We start from the raw sequence: 17,917 nt of genomic DNA on the forward strand, positions 1-17,917 counted from the left end.
GTCATTTTGACACACATATTTCCTATATTGAAGCTGTCAATGTGCAAAACTTATTCTTCAGTAATAAGTTATCTGACGATTGAAAAATCTTCTCTCTTCCCAGCTTCTTCTCAGCACTGCCCCATTTTTTGTCCCGTACCAGTGGTTTAAAGAGTCCAAAAAGCTTTCTATAAGTCTACTTGCAAAATAAATTAATTTGAGTTAGAATCTGCCAGTTTACCTTCGTACTAGTCAAAATCGTGTCATTGTCTAGTAGGTAATGCCATAAAGCATTATCTGCCTGCCAGTTACTTAACCTTCGAGCTAAACAGGACAAAAACGATTTTTACCCAGGTGCATCCATTCTCGCGGGAGTTCGTGAAGGAATACCTGATAGCCTACCCTGAGAGGCCGATGGTGCGGCTACACGCTGGACAGAGCTTGAAGACTGAGTGGAATGGTGAGTTGAACAACTATAGGCTTAGCGAACAACTCAGTCAGTGCCTGAGGTGTGTTAGCGGCAGGAGAGGGTGATTTTTATGTCAAACGTCATTGACACTTCAGATATGTATAGATGACCCACGCTGAACTGTAAAGTAAAGTAAAGTAATGTAATGTAATGTTTATTTCTCACCAACATAACAGATAATATTATGATAACAAACAATCAGTGAAAACAAAGTAAGAATGTTGGTGGGTTGATACCTAAACTAGGAAGATTCCTGTGTCTCAGGTTACCAACCCTCCACCCCATACAATGGTCTATGTTATAAATAAATAGATTATATTTTATTAACATTTAAGAAAATAACAATTATAAAAGTATGAGAATTTTCTAAGGTAGAAAAAAAAAACAAAATTTCGACTCGAAAAGTATTAAAAATATTATGCGGGTAGTATGCAAAAACTTACATATGTATGGCAGCAGCTACTTCGCCTGGGTAAAAAAGTATTGCTTGTGGTACAAGTTATGAGCTGTTGGCTTAATCTAAAATTAATGGCGGAGCTATGTTTACAATACAGTAAATATTGCAATATTGCGTGAATAAATAGGTATTACAGAATAGAAGTGTTTTTATTACTATAAAAATTAAACTTAATCTTAAGTACACTATTGAAATTACAAGTAGGTATAGGTGAGGTTTATTCGTGCGTGTGTGTGTATGTGTGCGACTGTCTGGATGTCTACATGTTTGTCACTCTCTCTCGCAAAAACCACTGAACGGGTTTCGATGAAACTTCACAGCATTATTTTTCACAACCAAGTATAACATAGGTATAGACTACAATTTATGACGATCCGTGAAAAAACAAATTTCACGCGGGCGAAGCCGCGGGCAAAAGCCAGTAAGTGCCTGTCCCACCGAACTCAATGACAGGGGGGCGCTACCATCGTTCAACTATATGGCTTCCAATATGGCAAAAATCGGAACCAGCGATCCTGTATTGACGGTGGCGCCCCACTGTCAATGTCATGCATAGGACAGTTCAGTATTTTGGAACTATATGCTTTGTCACATCATAATATGTCAATTCCACTCCTCCCATACCTCAGGCACTGACTAAGTTAAGCGCTAGAGCTATAGTTCCTAAATCTGTTAGATATAAGCCGTCTAGGGCAAGGAGGAAAGAAGCAGAGAGGAATGGAGCGGACAGGAAAGGAAAGGAACTATGCGGATCAAAAACAAGATTTCTCAAAAATCACACCTACATCAAAAATCACAGCTCCGCTCCGTTTCGCTCCGCTTCTCTCCTCTCCGCTAGTAGACGGGCATCTTTAAGGTAGTTCGTGAAGGAATACCTGATAGCCTACCCTGAGAGGCCGATGGTGCGGCTACACGCTGGACAGAGCTTGAAGACTGAGTGGAATGGTGAGTTGGAGAACTATAGGCTTAGCGAACAACTCAGTCAGCACCTGAGGTGTGTTAGCGGCAGGAGAGGGTGATTTTTATGTCAAACGTCATTGACACTTCAGATATGTATAGATGACCCACGCTGAACTGTCCCACCAAACTCAATAAGAAGAAAGAAAGAAAGAAAAATGGTTTATTTGGTTCAAACAGACGTTTTACACAATTTAAATTACATACATAATTTATTGAACCAAAATGGCTCCTACTCAGCTTGTATCATGTTCCGTTCAGAACATGAATGCTGGTATTCTGTAGGAACCATCTTGAAAAGAGCGTCAACCAGGGACGCAATAAACATTGGCATTTTACATAAACATTATATAAACCCCTACACTATAACACAGGGGGGCGCTACCATCGTTCAACTATGTGGTTTCCAACATAGCAGAAATCGGAACCAGCGATCCGGTATTGACGGTGGCGCCCCACTGTCAATGTCATGCATATGACAGTTCAGTATTTTGGAATTATATGCTTTGTCACATCATAATATGTCAATGCTACCCCTCCCGTGCGCTCAGGCAATGAATAAGTTAAGAGCGTTTACGCGAAGCGCGGCGTTTCAAGGGGCATCATTGGAAATGATTCGCGCGCGGCGTTTTTTAATAGTTTTCAAATGTTTATAGCAAAACAATAACAATTAATTAAATATCGTTTCAAAGTAAATATTTTAAATAAGATGTTGTTTTATTATATTAAGCTATTTTTATGTTGAATAAAAGAAGAATATTGGTGAAAAAATCACTTTGATTTTTGGGTATTTCACGTTCTTTTAATTTGTGATTTCTTATTGTAAAATGCTTAAATCTAAAAATTTTCTCAGATAACTATTTGCCCAAGTATCTATGCTATAGGATATAAATGTTTTTTAAATCGTTTTCACAGTATTTTTATAAAAATTTCAGCTTGTAAACTGACGCTAAAGTGGAAATTTACAAAACCTGTGTGGACTTATCTTGATAGAATTCTTAAATACTAAACTAATCGCAATATTTTCTCAATTAACTATTTAGACGACGAAATTGCCTAACTATTTATGCCTATAACATATTTGTAGTATTACTGGTTAATGATTGTAACGAGTTGAAAAAGTACTGTTTTTGCGCCAAACGGCGTAAACGCTCTTAAGCGCTAGAGCTATAGTTCCTAAATCTGTTAGATATAAGCCGTCTAGGGCAAGGAGGAAAGAAGCAGAGAGGAATGGAGCGGACAGAAAAGGAACTAAGCGGATCTGTAAAAAACAAGATTTCTCAAAAATCACACCTACATCAAAAAATCACAGCTCCGCTCCGTTTCGCTCCGCTCCTCTCCTCTCCGCTAGTAGACGGGCATCTTTAAGGTAGTTCGTAAAGGAATATCTGATAGCCTACCCTGAGAGGCCGATGGTGCGGCTACACGCTGGACAGAGCTTGAAAACTGAGTGGAATGGTGAGTTGGTACTAGATCTAGATTTCGGCTGTAGAAGGAATGAAGCGGAGCGGAGAGGGATAGAATGAAGTGAAGAAAAAAGGGGGTGGGCGGAACATTAGCAGAGCTACGCTAATGTAAACAAAATGATTGCTCAAAAATGTTGGCATAGCTCCGCTCCTCTCCGCTCCAAGTTTGTGAAGGAGCTAGGTAACGTACTCCTGGGGGCGTAGTGTGAGTTTTCATCTAACGTATTCGATATCGAGTGCGTAAAAAAAATCTATGTAGATTTTAGTTCTTGATAGTTTATCCGCTAGGGGCGCTGTACAATTCGTCATACATCTAGTGTCATTTTTTCGCAGTCGATATTGAATACGTTTGATGTAAACTCACACTAAGCCCCTTGAGATCGCGAAGGCATGAAAGCCGTGTCACTATGTCTTGACACTAAAGGCCCTTTCCCACGGCAATCGAGTTTTGCGGAATGCAGGATCCCAATGAGGGCTATCGTTTTTATACTTAACAGTTGGCACCCTTGGCGATTGACAGGACCTTACTCTACAGTGGCGCCATCTTGATGAGTGCAAATACGATAGTCCTCCTACCACTTTAGCGCTCACAAGTTGGCGCCAATGTCTTCGCTACTAGCAAGTGACAGGACCTTAGAGCTCTTACACACGAGCAGCACATTGACGACAGCAAAGGCGACCACAGTCGCCGTCACTTGTCGGCAGCTAGCCGTCGACGTGCCCGCAGCAAGCTGTCGACACGTCGACGGCAGACGTCGACGAGTCGACAGCTTGCTGCGGCGACCGTGTCGGCGTACGTCTTTGTACAGGAGCCAGCCAGTTGAAAATGGATTTCATTGAAGAAACACTGTTGTTGCATTTACTCCGTCGTCGTCGACGAAAGAGAAAGAACCGGTCATTGTGGGTTTAAGAAATGTTATTGAATAGAGAACGAGACTACACACACCGACGCCCATGCTCTATTTTTTAATGTTTTATTATGGTAGCCTTCTAAATTCGAGTTCCATATTATTTCATTGTTTTTGACTGCACCTGCCGGCGGCAGCCGCGAACGCGTCGACAGCACGTCGGCAGCATGTCGACAGCTAGCCGTCGCCTTCTGACGTCGACTGCAGTTACATGCGTCGACAGCAAAATGCTGTTCGTGTGTAAGAACCCTTACTCTACAGTGGCGCTAACTGGTGAGCGCTAAAACGATAGCCCTCATTGCATTGTCGTGTACACGCAAGTGTGAATTTGAAATTCGAAATCCAAATTCAATCGGTTTTTTGGTCGCGATCCTTATCAGTGAGGGGCCAATGAAGAATAAGGCCCAGAACAGACGGTGAAACGCAACTTGAAACTTTCAAACTGGTCGCGTCATGTGTGGTCTCTCAACGGACGCTATGGCAGAAATTTAGATGCAGCTCAAAAGTAACTAGTAGTTGCAGTTTCGTTGCAGTTGCGTTTCACCGTCTGTTCTGGGCCTAAGAACTCACAATAACCATTGAAACCAACTTCCTTTACAGGCAAATGGTGGGCATCCCGCGTGGTCCAAGTCGACGCGTCTCTGGTCCAAGTGCATTTCGAAGAGGACAACCGATCCGAATGGATCTACCGCGGGTCCACCAGGCTCGCACCACTGTTCTTGGCGCTGCAGAGGAAGCGAGCGCGACCCATGCCTAGGACTAAGGCGCAGCCGCAGGTGAGAATGCACCCTATGCCCTTGATATAAGACTTATTTCTGTGTGAACGCAGCGGCAAGAAATGTGACTATGATCCAGGCTGGCAACTGCAAGCGACACTGTGCCTTATGTAGACGACATTAGGCTTTTATTCGTGTGAACGAGGCGAAACAAGACATTGCAGTGACGTGACTACGCTCCATGCTGGCAGCTACAAGCGACATTTTACCTTATGCTGAAGACATAAGACTCACATTGCAGTGGGTCCACCAGGCTCGCACCACTGTTCTTGGCACTGCAGAGGAAGCGAGCGCGACCCATGCCTAGGACTAAAGCACAGCCGCAGGTGAGAACCTTATGGCCTTGAGATTAGGCTTATAATCGTGTGAACGCGGTAGCAAGAGACGAGACTTCATTCCTAGCTGACAGCTGCAAGCGACACTGTACCTTATGTAAATGGCATTAAGCTTCTTTTGTAATGGATCTACCGCGGGTCCACCAGGCTCGCACCACTGTTCTTGGCACTACAGAGGATGCCTCAGACTAAAGCGCAGCCGCAGGTAAGAATGCACCTTATGTTCTCAAGATTAGACTTATATTCGTGTGAACGCGGTGGCAAAAGACGTGACTACACTCCTAGCTGAAAGCTGCAAGCGACAGCACGCCTTATGCTGATGACGTTAGGCTTTTATTCGTGTGAATGCGGCGACATAAGACATTGCAGTGACGCACCTACAATCCAGGCTGGCAACTACATGCAATAGTGTACCTTATGCAGACGACAATAGGCTCCTTTTAGAGTGGATCTACCGTGGGTCCACCAGGCTCGCACCACTGTTCTTGGCACTACAGAGGAAGCGAGCGCGACCCATGCCTAGGACTAAGGCGCAGCCGCAGGTGAGAACCTTATGGCCTTGAGATTAGGCTTATAATCGTGTGAACGCAGCGGCAAGAAATGTGACTACACTTCAGGCTGACAGCTGCAAGCGACACTGCACCTTATGTAAATGGCATTAAGCTTCTTTTGTAATGGATCTACCGCGTGTCCACCAGGCTCGCACCACTGTTCTTGGCACTACAGAGGATGCCTAAGACTAAAGCGCAGCCGCAGGTAAGAATGCACCTTATGGCCTTAAGATTAGGCCTATATTCGTGTAAACGCGGTGGCAAGAGACGTGACTACGCTTCAGGCTGGCAGCTGCAAGCGACAGCACGCCTTATGCAGACGACAATAGGCTCCTTTTAGAGTGGATCTACCGTGGGTCCACCAGGCAACCACTGTTCTTGGCGTTGCAGAGGAAGCGAGCGCGCCCCATGCCTCGGACTAAAGCACAGCCGCAGGTGAGAACCTTATGGCCTTGAGATTAGGCTTATAATCGTGTGAACGCAGCGGCAAGAAATGTGACTACACTTCAGGCTGACAGCTGCAAGCGACACTACGCCTTATGCAGTCGACATTAGGCTTTTATTCGTGTGAACGCGGCGACATTAAGACATTGCAGTGACGTGACTACAATCCAGGCTGGCAGCTACATGCAATAGTGTACCTTATGCAGACGACATTAGGGTCATATTTGGATCTACCGCGGGTCCACCAGGCTCGCACCACTGTTCTTGGCGCTACAGAGGAAGCGAGCGCGACCCATGCCTAGGACTAAGGCGCAGCCTCAGGTGAGAATGCACCCTATGCCCTTGATATAAGACTTATTTCTGTGTGAACGCAGCGGCAAGAAATGTGACTATGATCCAGGCTGGCAACTGCAAGCGACAGTACGCCTTATGCTGATGACATTAGGCTTTTATTCGTGTGAACGAGGCGACATAAGACATTGCAGTGATGCGACTATACTCCTAGCTCACAGCTACAAGCGATAGTACACCTTATGCAGACGACATAAAGCTCACACTGGAGTGGATCTACCAGGCTCGCACCACTGTTCTTGGCGCTGCAGAGGAACCGAGCGCGACCCATGCCTAGGACTAAGGCACAGCTGCAAGTAAGAATAAATCTTATACTGTTGAGATTAGGCTCTTATTTGTGTGACTAGTTCACACCAGCTTGTCGCTACTCCTTCTGGAACTATAGGCAGCCGACTGACACTACACCTTATGAAAATCGATTATGGCCTTGATATAAGACTCTTATTTGTGTGAACTCGGCGGCGTAAGACATGATTACACTTTAGGCTGGCAGCTACAAACGACACTACGCCTTATGCAGTCGACATTAGGCTTTTATTCGTGTGAACACGGCAACTTGAGACATTGCAGTGACGCAGCTACAATCCAGGCTGGAAGCTACAAGCGACATTTTACCTTATGCTGAAGACATAAGACTCACACTGGAGTGGATCTACCAGGCTCGCACCACTGTTCTTGGCGCTGCAAAGGAAGCGAGCGCGACCCATGCCTAGGACTAAAGCGCAGCCGCAGGTGAGAATGCACCTTATGGCTTTGAGATTAGGCTTATAATCGTATGAACGCAGTAGCATGAGACTTACTACGAAGCTGGCAGCTGCAGGCGATAGTACACCTTATGCAGACGACAATAGGCTCCTTTTAGAGTAGATCTACCGCGGGTCCACCAGGCTTGCACCACTTGGCTTTGCATGGCTTATAATCGTGTGAACGCGGTGGCAAGAGACGTGACACACTCCTAGCTGACAGCTGCAAGCGACAGTACACCTTATGCAGACGACGTTTGGCTTTTATTCGTGTGAACGAGGCGACATAAGACATTGCAGTGACGTGACTACAATCCAGGCTGGCAGCTACAAGCGACATTTTACCTTATGCAGACGAATTTAGACTCACATTTGGATCTACCGCGGGTCCGCCAGGCTCGCACCACTGTTCTTGGCACTACAGAGGAAGCAAGCGCGACCCATGCCTAAAACTAAGGTACAGCCGCAGGTAAGAATGCACTTTATGACCTTGAGATTAGGCTTATTATCGTGTGAACTCGGCGGCGTGAGACATGACTACACTTGAGGCTGGCAGCTACAAACGACACTACGCCTTATGCAGACGACATTAGGCTTTTATTCGTGTGAACGCGGCAACTTGAGACACTGCAGTGACGCAGCTACAATCCAGGCTGGCAACTACATGCAATAGTGTACCTTATGCAGACGACAATAGGCTCCTTTTAGAGTGGATCTACCGCGGGTCCACCAGGCTCGCACCACTGTTCTTGGCGCTGCAGAGGAAGCGAGCGCGACCCATGCCTAGGACTAAAGCACAGCCGCAGGTGAGAACCTTATGGCCTTGAGATTAGGCTTATAATCGTGTGAACGTGGTGGCAAGAGACGTGACTACACTCCTAGCTGACAGCTGCAAGCGACACTGTACCTTATGTAAATGGCATTAAGCTTCTTTTGTAATGGATCTACCGCGGGTCCACCAGGCTCGCACCACTGTTCTTGGCACTACAGAGGATGCCTCAGACTAAAGCGCAGCCGCAGGTAAGAATGCACCTTATGTTCTCAAGATTAGACTTATATTCGTTTGAACGCGGTGGCAAGAGACGTGACTACACTCCTAGCTGAAAGCTGCAAGCGACAGCACGCCTTATGCTGATGACATTAGGCTTTTATTCGTGTGAACGCGGCGACATAAGACATAGCAGTGACGCTACTATACTCTAGGCTGGTAGCTGTAAGCGACACTACACCTTATGCTGATGACATTAGACTCACATTTGGATCTACCGCGGGTCCGCCAGGCTCGCACCACTGTTCTTGGCGCTGCAGAGGAAGCGAGCGCGACCCATGCCTCGGACTAAGGCGCAGCCACAGGTGAGAACCTTATGGCCTTGAGATTAGGCTTATAATCGTGTGAACGCGGTGGCAAGAGACGTGACTACACTTCAGGCTGGCAGCTGCAAGCGACAGTACACCTTATGCAGGTAGCATAAGGCATACATTGCAGTGACCGTGACCTAAGTAAGACAACTGCACCTTTTGCTCACAATATTGGACGTTTACAAAACTGCAGCACCTCTTGTCATAATGTTGAGATTTTATTAGAATGAACGCGACTGTCCAAGCAGCGTAGGACGTCCAGCCACAAGATGAACAGACGACCTAATAAAGGTAGCAGGAAGGTGCTGGATGCAGGCCGCTACCAACCAGTCAAGCTGGAAACCATTAGAGGAGGTTTATGTTCTGCGGCTGAAATGACGATAATGAATCTTGGATGTATTTATATTTTTAACATTTTCATAGCCCACATTATAAAATAAACGATTACTTTCACAGATAAATATGCCGTACGTGGAGTATACGAGGTCAGAAGAACAGAACAAGAACGAACCCGCACCGCCGGCGCCGGCGCCACCTAGCGAGGTAAGTTATTATTACAAATTAGTATTTTTTCTGGCACTTTGTGCATAGAATCGTGACACCTATAGTGGCATGACCTATCTGACATTGACTAGAGCATTCTAGACTCCATTTCACTTAACATCAAGTGCGATTGCGGTCAAATACCTTATTTGACACCTGATGTTTTATACAGGGTGTTACTTTGCAATCTTGCCATATTTACAGAGGTGACTATATTACTGATACTGATCACAAATCCGTTAAAAAATAATGCCCGAAAATATTTTTTAAAATCTTGAGTATTTTATTTTATCGACAATCTGTTAAACACATCACTAATTATCGTAACGCATACACATCACTTGTTGGCGATGGCGATGAAGACTTTTTACCTTTTTATTGTATTTTTCAATATCTTTTGCAATCTATTGTCTTTAAAATGTCTTTTTGACACTTGTAAAAAACTGAGAAATCCATCAATCACAAATCACGTTATCAATTATACAAAAATGTCTGAAGTGTATTCAAACAACGAATAATTTAATCAAAATGGTGCCTGGAGTGTCTGCAAGACGTCTTAGACGAAATGGTTGATGACGTACCCTTAGCGTTACACCAAATGCTCTACTACCAGCAGGATGGTGCTCCCCCACAATAAGGACGTCAAGTGCGCGAATAATACGTTTGGTGAACAGTGGATTGGACGAGTGGTCCAGTAGCTTGACCACCATGATCCTCGGACCTGACACCAATGGATTTTTGGCGTGACTTGAAACGACTGGTATGCGCAGAAGAGATAAACAGTGTAAACGCGTTACATGAAAGGATTGTTTTAGTGAAACTGTGGGACAAAACGTTTATGTGTTGCGAAAACTAAAGCGGAATACCTACGCTTCGCCGTGCTAGACTGTGCCTTCATCAGAACGGAGGACACTTTGAACACTTGCTTTGCAGTACGTAAACTTTGTAAGTAGGAACTTATAAATAAATAATTAATTGTGAATAAGGTGATTTCATTTCATACTTAATTTATTAATTTGTAAAAATAGGGTACAATGTTAAAATTAATTAAAACCTTAATAATTATTACGTATTTTTGACGGTCCTAAGCCCGTAAAGTAGAAACTGAGAGTAGAAAGGAAAATCTGAAATCAACTGAAGAGTATTTTAAAATAATTATTATGACTGGATAAAAAGGCTAGTACCCAGAGCCATAAAACAACAGATTATTAAGAACTAGGCCACGCCCACTAGGTTTATTCCACTTGCACCTGTAGAACGTGCAAGACAAAATTGGTTTATTCCGATTTGTACTGAAAAACCAAATTTACTAAAATCTTAGTGTACTTTCTTTATGGGAGTCTCTTGTTTATCTTAAATAATAGGCACGGTAATAATATCATACAGTATTGTAACTTCATATAAACCGACGAAACGCGAGCATTCCTTCGAATTTCAAATCTCGGTACGCGGTCGAAAGTAAAAGTTAGGGGTGTCGCGAATGTGCCGAACGGACGTCGATGGCCTAGTGTTGAAAATGACTAAGTTGATTGAATTTGACTTACCGTCTTAAACGGTCAAATTTGTCAAAAACTACCTAGTCATTAACTGTCAGAAATGGTCATTTTCAGTAAGTTTGATTTGAAATGAAAATTATATTGTATTTAAAACCAGCTTTGGCCCACGACTTCACCCGCCTGAAATTAAAGTAACAGGTCATTATGATTAGTAGATTCAAAATTATTTTAGTATATTTTTTTAAATTAAATCTACTAATCACAAAACAACACGCATTTTTATCCTATTCCATTCAAAAAGTATTTTGTTTGTCTAAATAAAAAAAAATAACAATACTAGATAGAAATTCTAAGTAGACAGATGTAATTAGAATGGGTACTGTAGGTGAGCAGCCCTATCGCATGTTGTCATACCGTGACGTACCGCGGGGCTGTTGACATTTATTTCAAAAATATGGCCGAGTTGGAATACTGTATAGATAGTATTACCGTGTAATAGGTATTGTTACCTACTTTTATCTCTGTGAATATGGCAAGAATGCAAAGTAACACGGTGTATATTTAATCTTTAATGTCATATATGTAGTGGGTACATAACATGTTTACCTGACCAGCAGCTCGCGAATATATTTTTTTTAGCAAACTGAGGATAGCGCTGTAAGCGCTACATTAGGTACTAATGATTTCTCATGTATTTATCTAATATTATTTTAATTATGTTGTTTTGTAGTCGTTTCCTCTTCCCTAATAGAATAGAATAAAAAAACCTTTATTTGACACGAAAACACAAATGAAAATGAACAAATAAAAGAAGAGAAAACACAAAAAAAAAAAACATTAAACACACAACATTACAATAAACATAATAAATATCTTTTGCCAAAAAGCCGCCGCCCGCTCAGTATTAATCACTGACACTGGTTTTCAGCGGGTGCCTCTGTGTGTGTAATAAATAAAATAAGATGAACTTAATGCCATTGGGCTTTCTCTGCCAGTTAACCTTTAGGCTAAACAGAAAAACTTGTTCTGTTTAAAACAAAACTTACATCTATCCAATAACTTTCAGAGGGAGAACCGTCAGCGAGCAGTGGCCAAGAAGTCCACAGCGTTACCGCCCGTGCCGCACGCGCCTGCGCCGCCGCCCGTCGCCGATAGCGTCACCAGCAGAGTCGTGGTCAGTATATCCCCACCATGCGTGTATGATTTCCCACCATTCCCACCTCTCGTTCCCACCGCTGCAACTCCTGTGTAACCATGACTCTTCCTAAAAGCAGCCGCCGCCCGCCGCCGATAGCGTCACCAGCAGAGTCGTGGTCAGTATATTCCCACCATTTGTGTATGATTTCCCACCATTCCCACCTCTCGTTCTCACCACTACAACTCCTGTGTAGCCAGGATCTTGTTCTTACCTCTCGTTTCCACCGCTGCAACTCCTGTGTAGCCAGGATCTTATTCCCACCATTCCCACCGCTTCAACTCCTGTGTAGATCCTGACTACTTATAGTGTTTCCAGCAGAGTCGTGGTGAGTATATCCCCACCATACGTGTATGGTTTTCCAACAATCCCACCTTTCTTTCCCACCGCTGCAGCTCCTGTGTGATCCTGGTTACTGACAGCGTCACCAGCAGAGTCGTGGTGAGTATATTCCCACCTCTCGTTCCCACCGTTGCAACTCCTGTGTAACCATTACTCTTCCTAAAAGCAGCCCGACACTGACAGCGTCACCAGTAAAGTTATGGTGAGTATATTCCTACAATTCCCACCTCTCGTTCCCACCGCCCCTCAGGCTTATAACCTAGATACCTCCCCGGCTTAGACACAAGTATGAAGTAGCCTGTAACTAGCCGTGTGTCTCGCAGTCTTGGTGAGTATATCCCCACCATTCCCAGCTCTAGTTCCCAACTCCTGTGTAGCCAGGATCTTATTCCCACCATTCTCACCTCTCGTTCTCACTGCTGCAACTCCTGTGTAACCATGACTCTTCCTAAAAGCAGTAGCTGCCCGCCGCTGACAGCGTCACCAAACTAGTTGTGGTGAGTATATCCCACCATTCCCACCTCTCGTTCCCACCGCTGCAACTCCTATGCAGCCAGGATCTACAGCTTGACCGCCAATGAAAAGCTTGGAATCAGACAGCGCTGCGTTTGACATCATCAGCAGGGTTGTAGTGTCAGCAACAGAGTTTTAGTGAGTTTATGATCAATTTCCCACCATTCCCACCTTCCCTTTGTGTGTCTAAACCCAGGAGATTTCTGAAAACCCTGCCCTGCATAATAGATCGATGGGGCAAACGTGGTAAGTGGACAGAAATACGTCCCTCGAAATCTACCTTACGTCCTCCTTATCCTTAAGTATCTAAACCCAGGGGACCCTTCTTGAAACTCGTCTGAGGAGACCCTTCTTGAACTGTCAGAGGTCGTGACAAGGCAATCTGTCAACGATGCAATATGCGTTCTTTGCTCCTAACCGCATAAATACAAAATGTAAAGAGACCGACAAAGTTCGTTGTTTTCACTTTGACCTGACCGCAGATTGCAGAACGCATCCAGTGTGGCAAGTCCTTTAGCTCCATTGAGAAACAGCGTTAAAAGCTCACAAAAATTTACTAAATTGACTGCTTATACATATATTCTCTCTTACAGTACTACACGCCCAAAAAAGTGGTCACGCCTCTAAAGATGATCACTCACAACTGCGGAGCGCACTGTAAGAGGAAGGATGTACTGGCGCTGAAGGATCTGAGGACTTACAACCCGCTGGCGAAACCACTGCTTAGTGGCTGGGAGAGGTGAGTCGATAAGGCACCTTGCGTTGTAGTGTTAAGTGTGGTTTTGCAATTTACAGTGTGATAGGCTGAACATAAGCCCCTTTGAAAATCATTACTTAAACTATGTTATTAATTTGATATTTGGTCTGTCTATGCCATTTTAGTAATCGCGTGTATTGCCTCATTTCAAAATCAGGAAATAAAAAGTAATGTCTATTGACCAGAGTATCCACTACCCTATGTATTGACTTCAAAGCTGTGAAAATCCGCAATTGTTATGTTTGCCTTCCCACTTGGCGCCACTGTAAAGTAAGGTCTTGTCACTCGCTAGTAGCTGAGACATTAGCGCCAACTGGTGAGTGTAGAAGCGGTAGGAAAACTATCGCATTTGGCGATCGTTTTTATACTTAACAACCACTGACGAGTGATAACAAAGAAAGAAACATTTATTACGATGAACATCACTTAGTTAAGGACAGAGAAGGTATACGGAAAAAAAGACACAACAGCGCAACAGCGATGCCCATCGCAATGGGATCCCACTCAGCATATGCCGTGGCCCACAGTGGGGAAAGCCACGACGCTGATAGTACCTTACTCTACAGCGGTGCCATCTGGTGAGGGCAAATACGATAGTCCTTATTGCAAGATTCTAAATAAAACCTATATTAATCTCCAACTACCTTCATCCAGACAAATCGTCCGCTACAAAGGTCACAAGGAAGTGATGTACAAAGCGCCGTGCGGCCGCCGCTTGCGCAACATGAGAGAGTTGCACAGATATCTCCGTCTCATCGAGTCTGACATGGCGGTGGACCTGTTTGACTTTACGCCACACACGCACTGTCTAGCTGAGTTCGTGTTGAACAAGTGCCTGGTTGGGAAGAAGGTGCGTAAAGTTGATAATAGATGGCGCTGTTTAGTTTGGCTGAACCGCGGTGTCCAGATTTTTTTCTTGGTACTTATAATAGCCACTGGGCTTCAGTTTAGTCACTTGACGCGCGCGCGCACGGGTTACTTACCACTGTTGTGATAGTAAAATCGAGTTAATGTTGCATTATAGCAAATCCCCCTCAAATTCAATTTACTAATATAGTCTATGTCTCTCCATAGATAACAATATGTACTACAGTGCCTCTCTTTTTATCTTTATAAAAGTGTAAAAGAGAAAGACATACTGTCACAGCGACAAAAAGTCACCCGTACGCTCATATCCTAATATTCACTATAGAAAACTTACTTTAAAAGCTGATTTTTCAATCGTCACATATCTTTTAACTGAAGAATAAACTTGTCATTTTGACATATTAATGGACAATTTGACACCATTCTCCAATTGAAATCACAACTTTTCTAAAAATACACTTCATTCTGGTCTTAAAAACTTAATTTATTTTAAATTACCTGTAAATTACGATTTTTGGTCGCATTCTAATTGAAAAAAGTAGTTTATTTGAGTTGACAAAATAGTGACGTCACTTGCTTGTAGTACCGTACAAAATCTATGGGAGAGTTTCGTTTTGACAGTTTTAAAAAGTACGTCAATTGATTGGTTGTGTCAACATGTCTATTCTCATACTGAAACTGTCAATGTGCCAAACTTATTCTTCAGTTAAAAGTTATCCGATGATTGAGAAATCAGCCCTAAGATAAATTCGGTCTTAGTTTTATATTATTTTAGTTACAGATTTTTTGCCTTATCACTTTTGATATTATGCTATCAAACACCAAACTAACGTCAAATCAATTCCCAGGACCTATCCCACGGCCGAGAAAACGTGCCAGTCCCATGCGTGAACTACTACGACGAGTCGCTGCCGGAATTCTGCTCGTACAACACGGAACGGACGCCCACTGCTGGGGTCCCACTGAATCTGGACCCCGAGTTCCTGTGCGGGTGCGATTGTACTGATGATTGCGAGGTAAGACTATAGGCTATATTAACCTTATCTATATATATAAAAGAAAGTCGTGTTAGTTATTACTCCACTTATAACTCAAGAACGGGTGAACCGATTTAGCTGAAAATTGTCAGGGAGGTAGTTTAGAGCCAGGAGAAGGACATAGGATACTTTTTATCCCGTTCGAAATTTAAAAAAAAAGTCTGCTTATTTACCATTAAGGCGGAACAAAGTTCGCCGGGTCAGCTAGTTAATGATAAATAATAACGTTAAACGTATAGACTATAATTACAACAATACTAAGTTAATTTGCTACTTTAAGGACGTTTATCAACTCGAGGCGATCAGTATTCTTTGTATGAAACTCCATACTGCAACGCACACTTATCCGCACCGTAACGTAAACGCCTCGCCTCGCGGTTGACAGCGCGCGAAAGGCGATACGGTGTTGATCCCTTTCCGAGTTGATAAATCTTCATTATTATTATATATTCATATATATTAAATTCAAAGATAATAAAATACCTAAAATTAATAGTATAGCCTGACCAGGAACATAAAAACCCTGGCATAGAGGCGCTTCAATTGCATTTGATAGTGCAACACTGAGTACAGTCGTACATGTGTTAAATTAATAGGCTAAATTTATGTATCAGGATTCAGGATTACGGGCTAATTTGATATTTTCATAAACTAACGAAAAATATTATTAAAGGTAACCTGGTTTAAATAAATTAAATGAAACCATCAATCGAGCTAGTAGGATTTATTTTATTATTCATCAATAATCAAATTCAGAACTTGAATATTCAACTGCAATGTCTGCTCATGAACGCTTCAAACTCGGTACTTCTTTCCCAATTCCATAAAATTCAAAACTTAGAAAGTGACAAAAAACTTTAAAATAGGTAGTTGAAACAGACTACAGCTAATTTTCATAGTGGACTGTACTATACGATAAACATGTCAGTCAATTTGACAACCTTTGTCGGAAACATTATTCAATGAAAATATTGTCCGAACCCTTAGTATTTCTCTTCGACAAATACATTAACACATCGTGAACCACTTTTCTTTCACGACTATAAAAATATTTTAGCAATTTAATTCACAAAATCAATTGCACACATTTAAAATAAAGTTTGTTTACACTTTGACAACAATAGACTGACATGCAAGGTGACATGTCAATGAAGTTTTCAGTTACTGTTGCCATTAAAAGAAATTAGTACCATTAGTTTTCCGCAACATGGCGAGGGTTTTTATGTTCCTGGTCAGGCTATACAAATAATACTACATAGCAAAACTTTATGGCTTATATTAAGCCTATATTTGTATAGAGAAAAATATTTTTATCTGTTTTCTCTTCTCTCTGACTCTATTTATTGGTCCTTCGAGCCGGATTATTTAAAAACAATGCGAAATTTTAGCTCTCTAGTCTGGTTAATTTAACCCTTGTAGTGTTTAGTGTTTTCATTTCATTTATTTATTCCAATAAAAAAAACATTGTGTAGGAAAATTAATTAGTGTAGGAATACTACTAACTTGCCCACTATTCTCCAGGACAAGTCGAAGTGTGCTTGCTGGCAACTGACATTAGAGGGAGCTCGTACCATCGGGCTGGGCGGCCCACGCGTGGGATACGAGTACAAGCGGCTGCCTGAACCGCTACCTTCAGGAATATATGAATGCAACTCTAGGTAATAATTTTTTATTTTACTATAGGCCGCTAAAGCCTGGTCCGTGAGCACGTAGAATTTTGTCCAATGACCCTAAGCTACCCATCCTTATCGCTCGCGCGTAATTATATTGCTGTCGCGACTGTGCGACGCTCGCCCGCAGTGAGTGCGAGCGAGACAGCAACATAATTACGCGCGAGCGATAAGGATGGGTTGCTTGGGGTCATTGGACAAAATTCTACGTGCTCACGGACCAGGCTTTACCAACCGTGCGATATGGAAGTCATTGGGGGAGGCCTTTGTTCAGCAGTGGACGTCCTATGGCTGAAATGATGATGATGATGATGTTTATTTTACTATAGGTCTAACTGAGTCAGTGCCTGATGTATGGGCGGCACAGAAGGGATTCGTTTCAGCCAAATGACGTCCACTGCTGGACTAGCGATGGGCGTTATTCGTTATCACGGGTTATTAAACGAGTGATCAGCCTGACCAGTGATCACTCGTTATCCAGAAACGCCTAAACCAGTTTTTTTCTTAACGTCATACAACGTTAGAATCTCTTTGTTATTCAACACGATTGTTTCCACAACGCTCTAAAGCTAAACTGAATTCACACTTAAGCAAACAACATAAGGTAGATGTTTGGTTGACATAAAAAATAACGTGTTTCCCGCTTCGTTATGACAGATTTGAGGACAACGTCGTACATTGACGATTCTTAAACATATTTTT

The 17,917-nt window shown here is 42.9% G+C and overlaps 1 protein-coding gene across 1 annotated transcript in view; it reads left to right on the forward strand.

Annotated features, from left to right (window-relative positions):
• The window catches only part of egg (SET domain bifurcated histone lysine methyltransferase eggless), a 50,288-nt gene that overhangs the window by 21,528 nt on the left and 10,843 nt on the right, over positions 1-17,917 (forward strand). Inside the window, exons 20-27 of the mRNA XM_028314002.1 lie at positions 334-439; positions 4,837-5,012; positions 9,252-9,338; positions 11,901-12,008; positions 13,478-13,623; positions 14,296-14,491; positions 15,357-15,524; positions 17,067-17,203. Coding sequence (XP_028169803.1) covers positions 334-439; positions 4,837-5,012; positions 9,252-9,338; positions 11,901-12,008; positions 13,478-13,623; positions 14,296-14,491; positions 15,357-15,524; positions 17,067-17,203 — 1,124 coding nt within the window. The remainder of the gene's footprint in view (positions 1-333; positions 440-4,836; positions 5,013-9,251; positions 9,339-11,900; positions 12,009-13,477; positions 13,624-14,295; positions 14,492-15,356; positions 15,525-17,066; positions 17,204-17,917) is intronic.

This window comes from Ostrinia furnacalis, unplaced genomic scaffold, assembly GCF_004193835.3.
Source record: "Ostrinia furnacalis isolate ACB-3 unplaced genomic scaffold, ASM419383v2 OfSCF4475, whole genome shotgun sequence".
Lineage (NCBI taxonomy): Eukaryota > Metazoa > Arthropoda > Insecta > Lepidoptera > Crambidae > Ostrinia > Ostrinia furnacalis.